The sequence below is a fragment of the Lonchura striata genome, chromosome 12 (genome assembly GCF_050655825.1).
Source record: "Lonchura striata isolate lonStrDom1 chromosome 12, ASM5065582v1, whole genome shotgun sequence".
Classification (NCBI taxonomy): Eukaryota; Metazoa; Chordata; class Aves; order Passeriformes; family Estrildidae; genus Lonchura; species Lonchura striata.
Genome location: NC_140714.1, coordinates 12,810,923 through 12,829,745, shown reverse-complemented (window position 1 = coordinate 12,829,745; position 18,823 = coordinate 12,810,923). Strand labels below are relative to the sequence as shown.

At 36.0% G+C, this 18,823-nt stretch overlaps 1 protein-coding gene across 18 annotated transcripts in view; it reads right to left on the bottom strand.

The window, feature by feature from the left end:
* The window catches only part of ERC2 (ELKS/RAB6-interacting/CAST family member 2), a 413,687-nt gene that overhangs the window by 349,933 nt on the left and 44,931 nt on the right, over positions 1–18,823 (bottom strand). For 13 of the 18 annotated variants that reach the window (XR_014958159.1, XR_014958156.1, XR_002465646.4 and 10 more), the window contains 2 exons: positions 11,571–11,594; positions 10,556–10,972 (listed from right to left, as the gene is read on the bottom strand). Coding sequence is in view for 1 of the 18 variants with exons in the window: in XM_021532844.4 (XP_021388519.1) it covers positions 10,556–10,972; positions 11,571–11,594 (441 nt within the window). In the remaining 17 variants the exon portion in view is untranslated. The remainder of the gene's footprint in view (positions 1–10,555; positions 10,973–11,570; positions 11,595–18,823) is intronic. The other 5 variants (XR_002465651.4, XR_002465653.4, XR_002465657.4 and 2 more) reach the window with 1 other exon arrangement.

The window sequence follows — 18,823 nt, the reverse complement described above, 5'->3', positions numbered from 1 at the left end:
TAAATGGGGAGTTTTTATGAAACTTTCTAATTCTATTTTTTTCTATCAGACACAAAAAACACTCAGGTTTTCTGGATGTTTAAACTAGTTTCTTAGGCTTTGCTGGAAAGCAAGCCATTCAGAAAAAAATGGTTAATAAATTAAAGAAAAATTTTGCATGTGGCACCTGGCTTCCAGATACATGTGATAGAGGCAAGAAACCCTTCCTGCTGAAGGACACAGCAGAAAAAAATGATCAAAGTAGCCCCAGTTTGGAATTCTTCCAGAAGCTCCATCTTACCATCCTGAAGCCCACTATTGTTTTGATAAATTCTATTATCTGAGTTAGTGTTAAAATGATCTTTTTTCCTGAGAGCCTATGCTTGTCTGTTCCCAATCTCTTGGTAAGAATTCCTTTTCTTGGCCAATCGTGCTGTGCCTTAATGGTTCAGATGGGGAGTAAGCACTGCCAAGACCTCTGTAAACACTCACAGTACTGTTGAGAGGCTGAAAGGTAACATTATTTTGATAATGGTTTCTGAAACTTGTTATCAGCAGAAAATCTTTTCTCTGCCACATGTCCTCCTATGTGAAAATATGCCATTTGCAAGTTGAGAGCTGAAAATTACTCTCTCCAGGCAGATCAGGAACAAGTAAGAACAAACCAATTGCTCTGACTGAAACATGCAGGTGTTCAGTCCACCAAGGCTCTAAAACAGACCAACATTTTTTGGGGGGATAACAATGCATCTGCAATAAAAATCCTTCCTCCTCTGCAACAGTGGTACCTTTTAAAATAGAATACAGATTTTACTTCCTTTGTGAGAAAGGTCTGCAAGGGGAAAAAGTTGTTTGTGGCATGTATGTGTAAAAGCACTACAAAATCAGAAAAACTGTCCACCTCATATTTATTTGTTCATCATTATGTTGCTCGAGCTATGGAAACCTGCATAAGCATCTTTCATTTGAGGTACAAATAATCTTAAAATTTTAAAATAATTGTTTTAAAAAGAGAGAGAATGAATGCTACATCTTATAGAATTATCAGAGTGGTATTTCCCAAAGGACACTGTAACTCTTCATCAAAACAGATGTTTAATAAATGACAACAAAGACAATTCAGCAGATAGTATATTCGGTCTCCTCATCTATTTGACACCTGCACAATCACTTATGAAATACCAAGTAGCTACAAGCTTAATTACTCATAGCTGGGGACAGAAAATTTCATCAGCAATGACATTGCCTATGATTCTTAAGATGTAGCAGAGAAATGTGCTTTCTCCATGAAAACACTGTTGTTTTGAATGGCAGCTGCTTCCCCCAGATACTGAAACAAGGAATGCTGGAGCCATGGGCGTGCCCAGTGTCTCACAGGTGCCCCAAGCTGAGAGAAGATGTGCTTTAATTCAGCACTGCTAAGAACTTGCTAACACCTGAAACAAGCACTGCTGGCTCCCCAATGTGCTTTCAGATGTGTTGCAGCTGCAGTATTGGAGCAGATATGGTGAAACTCCAACCCATTCAAAGAGGAAAATGACCCCTTGGTTTGCTCTTTAACTTTTGCAAATCAAATTACAATCCCTGACTAACCCAGTGGGACCAAATTCCATCAATCCCTTCAGACTGCCTTCCTGATTTTCTGTAGAAAGCTGCACTGTCCTTTTCAGTCTGCTTGCTTTGATTCTCTGACTTAGTTGTTCTAAACTGCACTCAGATCACAGACTCAAATAAAATCTGTGTGGAATTGTCTTTGCATGGACTACCACTCTAAAAGGAGCAATGAAAAATAACAAATAGGGTGAGATTGTCTGTGAAAACAACACTGAAACACAATCCTCGTTCAAGAGAGCCATCTAGTGCCTTCATGCTCTACATGAAGGATGCAAATCTTCAAGTTAGCTAATGGCTGATTTTTAGGAATTATTTAGGGCTCATATTTATTCCCAATACTTTCAAATATCTATTAATCCACACATTATTTCTTGCTCAGCATCTGAAGACCACTGCTCTAGTTAATAAACCTTGCAAAAATTCAGCAGATAATGAAAAAGTAGAAACTTAATTGATTCGGTATTTGCAGGAACTTGCTGAAAGGATCTCATGAACTGAGAAATTCCTGGAGTTCTCCTTCTAAAGACTATGCATTAGAGAAATGTTTTTCCAATGTTTAGTTTTAAGTCAAATAATGAGCTAAAGAAAACAAACCCATCTATTTTAGCTTATATTCATTGTTATAAATCTAAACCCTAAGACCTATGTACTTTTATAAATGAATTTATATTCATGGAAATTAAATGTGTAAGAGTCAAAGCAAATTAACGCAGTGTGACTATGAAAAAATAGATAACTCAATGTAATTATCTATTAGCAAATGAAATTAATGCATTCTCCACATGCATACTTTAAAGAGAAAGATGTGTGAAACTCATTCCCTTTAACAAATGGCCCTTTATTAGCCCCATTTGGAAGTTTTTCCCAAAAAATACTGGTCTGAATGCAATTAGGAATGAGACAACATTGCAGTGCAATGGCAGCATAAGACTTTTGTTAATGGAGCATTCAGCAGGCAGTGAAACACCACAAAGAATCTGTTTGCAGTTACCAACTACAGCCATCAGCTGACTAAGCATTTCTCTGACAATTATTACATTATTTTTCTTTTTTTTTTTAGTAATATCAGTAGAACTTGGACTATGTAAAAAATCTTCCATTATCACAGGTCTCTAGGAAAGAATAAAGTGTGTGTTTAGAAAGAAAATTGCATAAAAAGCAGGGCAATGAAGAGCATACAGAACCAATAGCTATCCTAACTCATTAGACATAAATGTCTCTAAAACATATGGGTTGTTTTGTTTTTTAAGTGTTATGTTTCAGGAAGAGGATGATGTGCTGATATATGGAAATAAACCAAGCAGGTGAAGACATTGGCTCCATCTACAGAAAAGCTATGGCAAACTATTTCCTTCCAACAGTGTAACCTACCAGTAACCAAGTCTGGATTCATTTATTCTCTCAAATCTAATCCTATTCTCCTTAAATCAGTAAATCCCACTGACATCATCTGATTAAAAAAAAAAAAAAAAAAAAAAAAAAAAAAAAAAAAAACAGAATTTTGTCCTCAGTGCTTTCAAATATATCCACATTTTTGGTGGCTATGGCTTTCAGAGCATTATTGGGGTTATTCACCAACATTTTAGCCAAATATTTATAGGGAGATGAATTATGTTTATAGCCATTATCAAATTTTGTATTTGTGCATAAATATATTGAGAGCCTTATAATCATGTGGGAATACCAGCCTCAAACTGTTAACAACCAAAAAAATTTTCCTATTATCAGAATTGCCCCACAAGCCAAACACTACATCTATAAAATTAGGAAATTATAATCTATTCACTCTATCAGAAATATTGTTTTGTAAATAGCTTAATCTAACATTACACTTTTCTTTATTACATTGAGATTTAGGTAAAACTTTAGAAAGGGTTTACATTATTAGCTGTGTTCTACTACCTACAATAAAACTTCCACTTTGATTCTTAAAATAAATATATTCATATATAGCTATAGACTCTGGCAGGAGATTGGCCTGTTGCAGTTTTCTGCAACTCCATCTCATGTGACAATACATGGATTTCCAGTCCAGGTAAAAGGTTGGATGTTTCCTAAGACAAAGGAATTTCAACTCAGCTAGCAGAGAGGGTCTAAATCAGAGCAGTGTACACTGGAATTCCAGGGTGCCCAACTCTCCCCTTCCCTGGAAATCGAGTTCTGATTCTCAGAAAATACATAAACATCTCAGAGTCTGTGAGTCATTTCCATGAGCTATAGTCATTCATATAAAATAGGACAGGAAGATGGAGCTAGAAAAAGTTAATTATATTATAGGAAAATGAAGTTATTGGCACAGAAATGAGTAACAGCACATTTATGGAACAGGAATATGAAAGAAACCAAAATTGATCATTTTTCTCTATTTCATCATGGCTTGTCTCCAAAAACTTGTCATGCAACTAGAAAGTAGTAAATGTGTGAACTGAGCAAAGAGCCTTGCAAAGACAGCATTTTATGTCTGGGGATAACACTTGAATTACAGCAATTTAGGCCAGTCCCCAGATTGCCTTCTAAAGGATGCACTTTCCAGGAATGCTGGCAGGATCAATACTGATCACCTCCACACATAGAAAGGTACAGAAATCCAGCTTATTTATGGATCTGTTTTTTCTCTCTTCCAAAAATAATTTTTTTAGTTGCTGGTATGAGGCATGGCAGTTTCAAACTGACAGCTTTCTCATATATGCAATTCCAAACTACTGGTGGTTGTGTCATGGAGGTCAATCCCGCTTTTAAAGAAAGTGATTTCTAAATGAACAAAGCTTTCCAATCCTTCATGGACTTATAAAAACTATTGCAACCAAGCACCCTGGCAAGAATATCACAGGGCATAGCAAAATCTGAATGGCCTATGTTAGAAGTAACAACTGTTCTCTAGAGCATAAGCAGGTTCTGTCTACTTTCTTGTGTCTCCAGCAACTGCCAACACTGCAGAGTCCTTCTGTATACTTAAGGCTTCACTTTAAAAACACACATTACTATTGGTATTTTGATAAAAAGCAATTGTCTTTAGAGCAAATGATAAGATTAATATTTTGAGTTGAGGCAGGAGAAATAAAAGGAAAGAGGAATAGTAATGAACCTAATAAAAAAGCTCAGTGTAGAATGGTTGTTAATCTGGGTAACCAACTTTGGGGAAGAAATGTTCGGTGTCGATAAAGTATTTCCTTAGTAAATTACTACTGGCTCCAGTGTAAGACATTTACAGTAAACACCAAAAGTCTGCAAGGCATCTGTTCTATTCACAGTGGAAGAGGAACTTTGCTCCATTAATAACTTTAAAAACATGCAATAACTAATTCATGATGGCAGTTCAAATCCTATCAGAAGCCTTCGTTATTTGACCAAGCTGAGTTCAAAGATAGAGCAAAGTTTTAAAAAGCCCCTTGAAAGTTTAGAAGTACACTTTAAATTATTATAAAGATGTGTTGTTCTTCTTTCTACTAAATACAAAAAAGCTCTAATTTTAAACCATGAGCAACAACATTATTTTAAGAATACATGCAAGATAAGAGTTAAAATGTGTATATAAAATCGTATATGATCTCAGAATTTGTTTTAGTGAAATTGTATGTTGTACAGAGAGGGCATGTGTAATATACGTGTATGTATATATAATAAAATACTTTGTGGAATTTTAACATTTGACTTCACTAGAGACTTAGTGGGACTTTGCCTTAGGCAAGTTTTTAATAGCAATAATAAAAAAATACTTAATGGTACTTAGGGTAAATAATGTGTGGCCACTATGTTTAAAAAAAAGTAATACCAAACATCTGTGCTAGATTTCCACATGATAAAATCCCCATATTACCTACAGTTCTCACAAAGTTATAGAGAAACAAATGTTTATTTAAAATTCTAGAAGAGACATGTGATAACCAATTTAAGAACTTTAAGGCAGGCACCTTGTGTTTTCTGACAAGAATGTGCATTTAGTGATCTTTATTATATTTAATTCTAAACATGAAGAAAGCCATAGAATGATGTTATGGCTTCAAGACATTTTCAACCACTAACAGACCAAGAATGTCCTTTTTCTCAAGTCTACGTGCAAAGACCACTTTGCTCCTCACAAGATACATTAATTTTCTTATCAAAGCAAAAGCCATTAATTTTTTTCAGAAAACAACAATAAATTTCATCTACCTTTGAAAAACACTAACAAAAATACTTGAGTGAATTTAATTAGTTGAAGGCATAGGATTCAGTCTAACAGTGACAGAAAACCAAGTGCAATCTGGGCAGAAATGCTCAGAAAGCACGAAACAGAGCTCAACACTCTCTCAAGAGGCTCCATCTCCCAAACTGAAGCAGAAACACATGCTCACACTGTTACTCAGAGCCACATTTGTTCTCTCCTGCTTTGTGAATCAGGAACTAAGGAAATCTTTGCTATAACTCTCTCCAAGTTGGGAATTCTGCTATCCCTGTGAAAGCTTATTGCCCAGTTTTTAAATTCCTTGATAAAGGAAAGAAATCTAACCCCATTTTTTACACAGCTTATTTCCCCAACATTTTAGTGAACCTTGCTGACATTGACATTCTTTGCTATTCCTGTAAAAGAGCAGGATTCCAATTTCAGCTTTATTCTCCTTCTCCTGCTCTATAATGTGCCTCACACTTGCCACTTCTAAGGCCCTGAAACGCAAAGCTTGAGCAAAACTGCCATCACAAGTTTGCTTCTGTGAAGCAAAGTTTAAAGATGCATGGATTGTACACTGCAGAAAGGTACAATCTTTGAGGGCCACCAAGTCAACACTTCACTGCCTGTATGTCCTAATATTATGATAGCAAATGAAGAAAAAAACCCTGTTTTGTATTCTGGAGTTATTTCTCCGCCTCTAGTACACCAACAATTCCATTACTCTCGCCTGTACTTCTCTAAGAAATATCACCTAAAGCCTGGAGAACTTCCAGATCTTTGAAGCAGCTATAATTATCAAATTCTGCCGAGGCTCCTCATGGGGGTGGGTGGGGGAAGGGCAAGAAGCAATCAATGGCTTAAAAAGAGAAATTTCTGCATGATTCTTGGATAACCAGCCAATCAGAACAGTAGGATATTTATTTCTGATAATGTGCATTCTTGTGTGAAATTGCCAGAAAATTAGTATTTGACAAGGTGGTAGAGTCTGACAGACAACAAGAAGTTATTTCTCTCTACCTAGTTAAGTGAAAAAGTTACCAGCTAGACAAAAGCAGCTGTGGAGTAACAAAGAACACCTCCCTTACTGTTCACTTCCTTGTAGGATCAGTGCTCAGAGGGCGCAGGTCAAGGAGAGAGAACTGACATTGATTTGAGATACAGGTGTGTTGAAGAGGTTGTCCTTAATTCCCAGTGTTTCAAGACCACTTGCTTCGGTTTCTCTCACAACACGGTAGTTTAATTCTCTGGTTTGGTCAAACTATCACCCATCAGTGACTATTAATAACTTTCTACACCATCATGTTGAATTATCTAAAAGATGAACAAAATGAATTAACAAAAGAAAAAAAATCCAGCTTTCCACTGTCTTAAAGCACTAAGAAATGAACAGCATAAGAGAGAAAATTATGGCTGCATTAGGGGAAAACATGGTCAAGAGCTCAACAAGTAAGACTTGACCTTCTTCTAGCTAGGTTGGGACACAAATTTCATTAGCTGAAAAATTTAGATGGAAAGTAGTTTTAAATTAAATACCCACAGCAAAGGGCTTATGTCTCTCTACAAAAGTCCATATCTGCATTACATTTTAAGGTAGTGTTGAGGCTGTATAAAATCAGTTGTCTTCAGTTAATTTTTTCCATATTCAACTTCGTTTGCATCATGGTAACTTCTTTCCACAGACAGCTCTCTTTCTGCTGGAATCTACAGCAAAATCTATCATTGTAAAGGTAAACGGACACAAACAAACCCTTTTTGTTGAATAACTTCATATGATGCTACACAGAATTTCATCATCCTTGTTTCACAGAATCACCAAGTCATTAAAGTTGGAAAAGACATTCAAGACCATCAGGTCCAAAGATTTTGAAAAGCTCCTCCTTCTCAATCAGACCATGGCACTGAGTGCCAAACCCAGTCATTTCTTGAACACCTTCAGGGATGACGACCCCATCACTTTGCCAAGTTGTCCATTCCAGCATTTAACAACCCTTTCCATAAAGGAATTCCCCCTGAATCACCCCCTGAATTAAAGAAAAAAAAACAGCCATTCAGGATTTGATCAAACAGAACATTATACATGACCCAATACTAGTTTCTCAGAAATACACTCAACACGTGAGCTATACTCCAACCTGTAAAAATAAAGATAGCAGAGTATTTTAGATTATGTTCTAAAATGACAAATATTTTGTTAAGTGTATAGAAAGATTAACACAATTTGAGTGAATTCTAAATAAATCATGAATGAAAGTCACAAGAATGTATCCAAGTTCTAGCTTACTTTTAAAACATTCTCAGGAGGAAAAAAAATGTTCAGTAACTGACAGGTGATTTACACAGTTAGGAAAAACTATAAACACTAGTAACAGGGAAAAAAATCGATCCACTGGGCAGGCTGCTGCAGAAGATTCAACCCAGTAACCTCTGTTTTATCATACTGAGAACCTGTATTGTGCAGAATGAAGATTAAAAGCAGAGACAGAAATTCAAATGCACACTGCAGAACAAGGATTTACCAAGCTACACAAAGATCAAAGGTTGATCTATTTGGACTTTTAACAAATACGTAATACTTTCAAACTATACATAATGTCTGATGGTACTTCAAAGCACACAGACAACTTTCCATATCAAGAAAGCAAAAAGAAAAAAAAGTGAACCTCAGTACATTTGAGTCCACCAGAACAATAAAATCCAGAGTCCTGGATAAACAAACAGGCATCTATTAAAACATTTTACTTCTGAAGAGTTCCTACAGCCTACACATCATACTTCCAAGCTCCCTACAACTTCAAATACACAGAAACTCAAAAATAAATAAAAAATAAAACCTATAAATACTATGTGCAACAGAAAGAGAGCGGGAGAAAGAGACTGCACCCAAAGCCTTTAATTCTTATAAAAACAATGAAATTGTGAGCCAAAATGTCCAAAACATTAGACAGTTCCTGCCAATCTGGCTGGGACAGATTCAAAGCAACAAATCCAGTAACATTTTAAACCTTGACTACTTACCATGGTATATCAGAATGTCATAAGCAGTAAATCCCAATCTACACTTGCAGCACTCCAGACAAAAGACAACCTCTATTCTCAACCTCTATATTCTCATATAAACTGAGGGGAAAACAACTTTTTCCCTGCCCCTGAGAACAACTGGGGGGGCATATCAAAATAATTCAGTATAAATACAGGAGAAACATGCATAGTCTATAGGTAGCAATAATTTCTCCTATCCGCACGTCTTGGAAATAAATCATCCAGTAAAATGGATGCAAATTGGACTTTACTTGGAAGCCTACCCTTTATCTATTTTTGAGCTCAATTTAGTTCTATTTCTCACTGTCCTTGATAACCATTCTCATTAGAAACTTTCTTCAAATTTCCTCATGTGCCATATAAAGCTAAATTAGGGTTCACAAAATTAATTGACACTGATACAACAGAAGAAATACAATCACACAATCACCCATCCTTGAAAACAGAGTGTATGCAGATCTAAATATTTAAATACAGAAACTTGTCTGCTAGTTTACAGAACTTTATCCACAACCCGTCCTCATCACAAATTCAGTATCATTAGGTCCTTTTGCAATTCTTTGCAGAATCCATTAATGTATTATATGAGTTTTAATTAAAATTCTGCCTGTGAAAAGATTCAGGATCCACACCTTCACAAGAAAACTTTACTGAAGCGTATAATGAAACTTTCCACTTTCTAAGCTTCAAATGGGCAGCAGAAACTACTGAGTCTTCAATGCATATTCTAGGTTAGAGAAGAACATAAGCTAAATATAGAATAATTTGTCCATAGCAAAGAAAATATTTTGCCAACAGTCCCTAGATGTAAATAGCTGTTCTTAATATAGAGCACTAATTCTTAAGCTCTTGCACTAATTTCATTTGTGCTTTGATCTGTCAGGCAAATTGGTGTTTTTAGTGACCAACTGCTGCTGAGTTTCTAAGTGAATAGATGTGCTTTTGCTGACTTCCCTTGCTGTGTGTAGTTGTCCACAACCTCCCTGCAAATTTTCACCCTCCTTAGCAGGGTCTCTAGTCCTGCCTTGTTTGCCTGACAGAGTCACATGAGAACACTACTGGGATCTAAAGGGGCAGATGGGCTCGACACCAGGCCAGATTTTCTTTCAATTGTACTAATCCAATCATCCCAAATCCAGTCCCAAAAATGCATATGCAAGTGATGTAGGCACCTAGTGCAGGTGGACTTGAAATCAAATTTAGGTTTTGTCAAAGTAGAGCACAAGCAGCAGCACAGTGTTTTAATGTGACATTATGGTATATTTATGTAAAAAGTTGGAGTATCCCCACATGAAAATATATTAGAAATGCACATAGGCAGAATCCTTTGCGTATATGGAAGGAAAATGTTTTTAAAACATTCTTCAAACACCAGAGGCATACAAATCCAACACAAAGGTAGCATGCACTCATGACTTTAGTTAGAGCAGCAGCAGGTGTCACTTCCCTCTTCGGTAGGTCTAGTCTTCATTTGCCAGGTATCACTTTACCAAAATCAAAGGATAAAGAAACTTTGCAAAGCAACATTACAGAGACAATAAGCCCAAATATACCTACTTCTCTTTCACATTATCTTATTCTTGCTCTCAAATACCATATAGTCCTGCTGAGTACTTAATACAGATGTAAAACAAATGCATGCTATCCTTTCCATCCAAAAATTAGAGCACAAAAAGAAAACTTCAATACTCTAATTTCTAAAACTCCAACAAGTTCCATGACTATTTTTAACAAAAATTTGTATTTTAAACAAAGAAATGAGTTTTTCATTACCTCTCTAAGATGCATGTTTTCCTTCTCCTTCTGATCTAAAATCACTTCTAAATGATTAACCTGAGATTCAGCCTCTGCCATCCTTCGAGTTCTCTCATTGTCATCTTCCATTCCCTTAGAAGGCAAACCTTTACTTTGCAACATCTCTAGAAGCTTTTTTATTGATTCATCTCTGGCATTTAGTGTTTGCTTTTGTGTTTCAATCCTAAGTTCCATTTCTTCTAGAGTTTTTCTCAACAGGAAGAGCTCTTTAGCTTGTCTATCATGTTCTGCCTGAAGTCTTCGAAAATTCTCCTCTGTGAGCTCAATGGTGAAATGCTCAGCTCCTCGGTTCCCACTTTCCTGCTGGAGAAGATGGTTAAGGTCTCTCTGGGTTCTAAGCTCATCTTGAAGTGCCTGGATTGTCATTTGCAGATGCTGCAATAAAGAAGATGAAAGAGAAAAAATTAGCTTAGGATCTGAATGTAGAATTAGTATTTGATTAGTTTTGTTGTATGCTGTTACAAAACGTCTTTAGAATTAGTAATGAAAGTATACCAAATGACCTTATAAAATATCAAATGCAGGTGACAATATTTTTAATGATAACTTTCAAGTGCTTCTAGAAAGAAAAAAGAAGACAACATACACAGACACAAAATAATGTCAGCTACAGATAAAATTAATAGCAACAAATGCAAACACTAGGTAGTGACACATCCATTAGAACCTACAAAGCTCAAAGACTCAGTATTCCATGTTTTCTAAATTACCTCATAAAGATAAATCTACTCTTCATGGTGATCAACAGTACTGCTGTTTATAAAGTCAATCAAAGCCCTCACTACAATTTAAGGGACTTTAGGGAGGGACTGAGTTTGGGCCGGTTGGTTTCATTTTTTCATTTTGGAAGCTAAAGCAATGAAAAGTTTAGTAAACAGGATTACTGTATCTCTAAAAAGCAAACAAACAAAAAAAATCACAATAAGCAATACTAAATTTTGAAAAATAAATATACTGCAAGTAGTGGACAAACCTTTGTTCTTCTGGCATCCAAAAACTGAACAGCATGGTAAATGAAAAAATGAAGCAAAATCAACATAAATAAAGGTCAGACGCAAGCAAAGGAGATTCAACAGAAAAAACTGAATTCAACAAAATGTATCTTCAACAGAAAAAAATAATTTTATTGACTTATACAGAAAGGCAACAACAAATTCACAGTACTCAAATATATAAACTTATAGACAGACTTCACTCAATAGAGGTGACAAAGAAAAACATATTTGAAATAATTAGTCCCATAATAAATTACAACATTCCTATTGGACATTGCTGTTCTTTTACACTTTTAGGTTTTTCAGAACACTGTAACTTGTCCTAAAATATTTATACTACATCTGAGTACAGGGATCTGTCTCTGTTCCAGAGGTATGCCTTGCACTCCTTACTCAACACAGATCAAAACCAAAATGGATTTAACTCATGTTAAGGTTGGAGTAGAGATAATTAGCCTAAATTGCTATGGCTTATGATGTTCATTTCAGAATATATCCTCATCTGATAATTTGTTTTTCTTATTTTTTCCCCTCTACTCATTACCTACACAGCACACTGAGCTTTTAGAAATATGAATTCCTGAACAGGCTCACAGTCTGTACTAAAAGACGTTTAACTGAAGAAATTAGGGGACTTTAATGCATGTCATCAGACCTTTTATGTTTAATTAATGTTCTGCAACTCCCCATTCTAAAAACAACAGAAACACACCAAATAAAACCCAAAACAGCAACAACACAGACACACCAAAATAACAACAAAACTTCATTTCTTTTGATACTACCTTCATGTTTTACACAAGTACACGTAAATCTGTTGAGTTTTAGCAATGATTTAAGCTAAATGAAAAATTCTAAATCTTAAGAAACCAACCTTTTGAAATCATGTCTTTTATCAGTTATTTCAAATGGAAAATAAGTATTGCCAGTGGTAGAATTCAGCAAGACACTTTGAATCTGTTCTACTATTAAATAAACACTACTGTAATGTATGTCCAGATCTTAATTCTCTTAGTATCAGCATCTTACTAGGCACACACTCAGCTGAGAGTATACACATGTAGGCCACTCCTTTACAGCCCTGATTTTATTTAATGGCAACTCTTATCTTTTCTTAATCTCACCATATTTTTAATTAGCTATAATAAGCTTAAAAACTCCAATAATTTAAAATCCTTTAGATTTAGAAACTTCCCCACTTTGAATCTACTGATGTGCCAACTGTTTGTGACCCCAAGACTGACTACATCTTCTGGATTCCAGAATTATTTCACTGTCCTACTTCTCACACCTGACCAAGAACCTTCTCTGTACTCCTATGCTACAACTAAGCAACAATATTCAGTAACTACCAGAAATAATCAAAATTATTTCCCGATCTGAATAATGATTTAAGATACATCCTCCTAAAGTTAAATCAGACAATATTTACTACTTCACACTACAACCTATTTACAAGTGAATGTCTTTCCAAAGTCAATTAGTCCTTATATATCAAATGTCAATATGTCTATAAAAATCTAGCTGAGCAAAAGAAAACTGATTCTAAAATGCCATGTTCTAACCCACAAATGAAAGTAAACTTGACATAGATATTGCTAACACACAAACCTTCTGAATGTAAGCTCTAAAAACCAAAAATTGCTGAATCAACACAAAAATAATTAGAAATCAGAACTCAAACAACAATTCTGGTTAAGATAAATGAGACAAGCTCCTTTTCTGCCCCCAGCAGCCCATGCTCCACCCAAACCCACATTTGTCTCTAAGCATGACAGTAGTTCTGGCTGCTTCTCTGTAATTATCTTCAAACTTACAGCCTCAACTGTGGCAGACTACTGCTACTTTGACATAAAAGAATCCATTTTTGTACACCTTCAAGACTTAGAACATGGTGGACCAGATTTAGACTTCTGGCACAGATTTTTGTATCTGCAGCTTGCTAAGGAAAGAACAAATGTTATGAGGGTGGAAAGAAATTGTATAATTAACTGCAGGGGATGGAATGTAGGAGTGCTGTGAATATCTGTCACATGGTTTTCATTAGAGACAGAACTTTACAGGATTTTTTTAAAAACCCATGTAAGATCTATCACATTTTTTATAACTTCTATTCAAACTGGACCAGTTAACCAGAAATATTTCCATACCAATTTCTTGACAATATATAAACAGTTCTCTCAGAACTTTTTCAATTCTTCTCCACAGCCCAGCTCCAAGAAGCAATCCACGGAACTGTGAATTGACCCACAAACTGAAACAAAACTATAAAAGGAAGATTAACTAATGGCTCTTCCCAGACTTCAATTCATGTTCTACACCAGTTTCTCCACTCTATGCCAACTAACTACACCCAGAAGAATTGTCTGCTGAGAATTCTCCTGCCACAGTGTGCTTCGGGTCACATAAACACTTCCAGAGCATTCCAAAGCCACAGAATGGTGAACAGCAGAGGGGAATGAATTAACAAGGAGACTTGCCGATTTCAAATTGCTGGTCCACCTACAGAAGAACACATCTCCTCATGCTTTGCACCATCACACTGCCACCAAAAGCAAAGAACACATTCAAGAACGCAGTCCACTGGATTTTAGCTCCTGATTCTCCTGTTTCCTTCCCACTCCAGTAAATAAGAGAATTAGCATGGCTGAATCAGCTGAAATACTCTAGTCTCTTGGCAGTGGCAAATATGAAATGAAGACTGTGCAAAAAAATCATCCTGTGTAACTGTATGCTATAGAAAGCTACAGCTATCCCTGAAGAATACACCTCGACAAATATAACAGCAAATTATTCTGTCAACAGTACTCTCATTCTCTAAAATCAAGCTTCTTTATTTATTCCATAATCTATTACTGTTATATTTTAATTCTTCACAGTATGAGGCTCTATCATCAAAAGAAACAGACTACTTAAAGCTTTCTTATGAACTGCATATAAATCAATTTATGTTAAATTTAGTTGTGCTACTGAAATAAGTACGAACATTACATTTGCAAATATTTGTAACTAAGTATTGTTAAAGAAAAACAAATCCTAATTTTCTTCTTTAAAGAAAAAAAGGGAATTGGAGACATTTTCTTCATTACCATAAATTAAGAAATTAATTCTCTCATGCATTTCCTCATCTGCCTATTACAATTCATAAATCTGGTATCCAAAAAACCCCACTGAAAATCAGTTGACTAGAATTTTGCCTGAGTAATACAGGACTGACAGAAAGAGTTGGAAGGAGAAGTGAGATCTAATTTGGGAGGAATAGCAAGAGATTCTGACCACACACGATGAATCTTCAGCATTGAAAATTCTGAGCGTGAGATGTGAGAGAGCTTTTGCATAACACTGTTTGCTGATATAACCATGTCTTTGAAAAGAGAGAATTCTTGTCTGACTTTCCTTACTTTTTCTTTCCTTATACCTTTAAGTTTGGTGTCTTGTCAAATTCTATAAAGCTTGCCCTTACGACCATGCTTTGCAAGTTTAATAAGGAATCTTGTCACGTACACTTAATTAAATCTACATTTCTTAACACAGATGTGGTGGGCTGAGCTTGGCTAGAGGCCAGGACTCCACCAAGCCACCCTACCACTCCCCTCCTCAGCAGGACTGGGGTGGGAGGGGAATAAGATGAAATGAACCTCATGGGTCAAGGTAAAGGCAGTTCAATAAAACAAAAGCAAAGGCTGTGCACAGAAGCAAAGCAAAACACAAGATTCACTCTTGATGTCCCATGAGCAGCCCATACCCAGGCACTTCCTGGCCAGTAGGGCTTCAGTAAAGTTGCTCCAGGAGACGAACACTAATAAAGAACACCCCCTCCATCAGCTTCTTGTTCAAACCTTTCCTCATCCATCACTAATCAAGTGCCCACCAAACTGCTCTATCACTCCCCTAAGCTTGCCCCTAATCCTGGACTTTGCAAGTTAAATAAGGAATCTGATCATATACATCGAAAACTTTTTTTTTTCCCATGGAATAGAGCTCAGTTCCCTATGACAAATGCAGATCTTAATGCACATGCAATCCTGCTTCTAAATTAAATATTCTCATTATGTGCATTTTGTTTTCATTTCATGGCCCACTCTGATCATCAGTAAATCTAATTTCTCCTCTGGCCCCAAACCAGCATAGGAATGCTGATCCTATGGCATTCCACTACTGTTTAAAAAAAAACCAAATAATTATGTAGTCCCTAGAGTTTTCCGAGAGCAAAAAATGCCCTCCAATAAATCAGTAATCTATTCTGGAATCTGATAGGGCAGTGCTGACATATTTAGTCTGAAGTATCAGACTTCACTACTATTCAGTCAGCTTCTCCATGTCATCTCACATAAGTATTTTGGCAAAAAAAAAAGTATTGCCTAAAGACTTGAGGTCACTGAACAAAAATGCATCCCCATACAGGCTAAAAGCTTTAAAAATCAAATTCAGAGCAGTTTTCCACCTATTTTTTAAGGAACAACCTGTAAATATATTTATTTCCTAATTCTCTTTTTGCTGTGGGCTGAGAGATGTTGATGAGCCAAATCTTGTAGCCTGCAATCACAAGAACCAGAAGGTCAAGAGGAAAGTACTTTTAGAAATGTAACAAGTCAAACAGATTTGAGAGGAATAATCTGCAAAGATTCAAGTTGGGAAAAAAAACCCACAAATTTCTTTAGTTATTAAAAAAGGAGGTTTACTAAAACCTTTGTCACCACTATCATAGCAAAATGCAGGGGTTTGTATTTAGGTGATCCTTACCATGGCAACTTTTAAGCAGCCCAGTTATGCTGCTATGACAACACTGGCCTCCTTTTTTTCACCTCTTCCCTTTGGAGAAATACTGTTAGCAATTCCACAGTCACTAAATAGTAAATTAGTTGATGGAAAAATCATCAGTAACAAATATTTTGACCAATATGAACACATGTGGAAGAATCTGTTTTTAGATTACTTCTTAGAACTTACAGGAAGTAAACATAAAATGCTTTTTACCGAGGCCTGGAAATCAATGTCAGCTTAAGAAAAGCAGATTATTATTTGTTTCCCAATAGTTCTGTCTGCAACATTAACTACCCAGCTAAGAACAATGCACTGTTAAGAACGCCTGGATACTCAAGGATAAATCTTAGGCATTCATGTTGTAAAACTACTCTCAACAGATAAATTATATACTGTGAGAAATCCTCCATCCTCTCACGAACTCCAGCCCCTCTGAAACTCTTTTATTGCCTCCATGAAAAGTTTCTCCTTTTTTCATGATTGAAGCACTTAAGGTTCCCCAAGGAAGCTTTTAAACTATTTGGGATGACAAACCTTTACCCTCCCTACACAAAATGTCCCTCATGGCCTTGGCTCTACATAATCAATATTTGTGATTTGTATTCTGACTGCCCATTGTTTACCAAAGATGAGCAGAATCCCTGTTCTGCAGCTAATCCCAGGAGTAACGGCAATCCCTGAACAGAAACATGCTCTGAATTTCCCATCACCACAGCACAAGTCGAGGAAAGTGAGAAAACACTCAAGGCCTTGTCCAAACTACAAAAATTCCACTCCCCCATCGATCTCACCCACAAGCCCCACTGGTAACAAATAGATACAAGGTGAAAAGAAAAACAAAAAGCACAAGAGCACATCATTCCCAGCTCTCTGTTTCCCATGAAGCAGACCTCCAGTTATCTCCTCAGCCTTTTATCTAGAGGAACAGCTAACATTTCAATTCCGCTGATGCACTGTCTGGTACTTTCTGGCAGCCTTTGTTTTTGAGAATGCCTTCTCTGCTATTAAAGCTTTCATATGAAGAAAGACTTAACACAGTAAGCATACCCCTAAAGTAATAATCACACACTTTCAGAAGCTAACAGTACATTATCAAGGGTTTTCAATATGTTCTATTTAGACAAGATATTTGCTGCAATACACAAAGCTCTCAAAACATTGTGGAATAAATTCTTAAAACTGACTAAATGTTGTTCACTAACAAAACATTGCACTGTGTATTTATTACAGACTGAAATTTTGTGTCTGCTTTACTTAGTAAAAAAAAAAAAAAATTATTTCTCCCTGATTTCTAAGTTCAAGTCTCAACACACAAGTAGGTTTTTTCCCAGCATAGAGATGTTCAATGTCAAGCTTTTTATCAAATAGCATTATATTCCTCTTTTGTTATAATTAGTGGGGTATTATGTATCCAATGCCCAGTACAGGAGCAACCATATCCAGATTAGGTCAGCAAGTCACAAACAGGTAACTAAATTGAAAAACTAATAAAATATTATTTGTCTCAGCCTCACTAAGCTACAGGTTTTTAGTTAATTTTCATTCCATAAAACTGCTTACATATTTGTTATCAACATGGAAATTGATTAATCAAATGTTGGGAGAAGCTAAGAGCATATTTTTGTTTTGTGGGAATATTTTAGAGGTTTTCACAAATGTCCTCAGTGGACCAGCAACAGACTGAACACTACCCTGTCAGATTCCAGAATAGATTACTGATGTACTGGAGGGCAGTTTTCTCTCTCAGAAAACTCTAGGGACTACATAATTGAGGGGTTTTTAAACAGTAGTAGAATGCCATAGGATCAGCATTCCTCACTGCTGGTTTGGGGCCCAAGGAAAAAAATTAGGTTTAGCGATGATCAGAGTGGACCAAGAAATTAAAACAAAATACACATAATGAGAGTATTTCATTTAGAAGCAGGATTGCATGTGAATTAAGGTCTGCATTAGTTACAGGGAACTGAGCTCTATTCCTGCTGCCATGGTCATGTATGACTGAAATGCACCTGTTCAAAAACCTGGGAATATTTGCCTTCTTACTTTCATATCCATGGGATTATGTTCTGTAACACCAGTTAAGTGTGAACCATGGTGCAAATTGCAGCTAAAGAATAACAGAAAGTTCAGACTTGTTTCTGATTGCCAGCTGAATGTTGTTGTTTCTGATTGCCAGCTTTAAAAAAAAACTGATAAGCAACAAAAATATTTGGCAAGTACTTGATTCTTTCTTTTTGGACAGTAGAACGTATTGTGCAGCCTGCTGATTCAGTCAAAATAACAGCATAGCAAAAATCTTGGATGCTAAACAACCTATTACTTTCTTATTACTCAAAAACTGAGGTCGGTGTACATTAAAGGAATTTTTTTCAGGTAGAAAGTCAAGAAATTGCTTACAAAAGGAGAGCATTGAGAGCAAACAAGGTCACATTTCAAACACTAAAAAACTTGTGGTATTTGATCTACC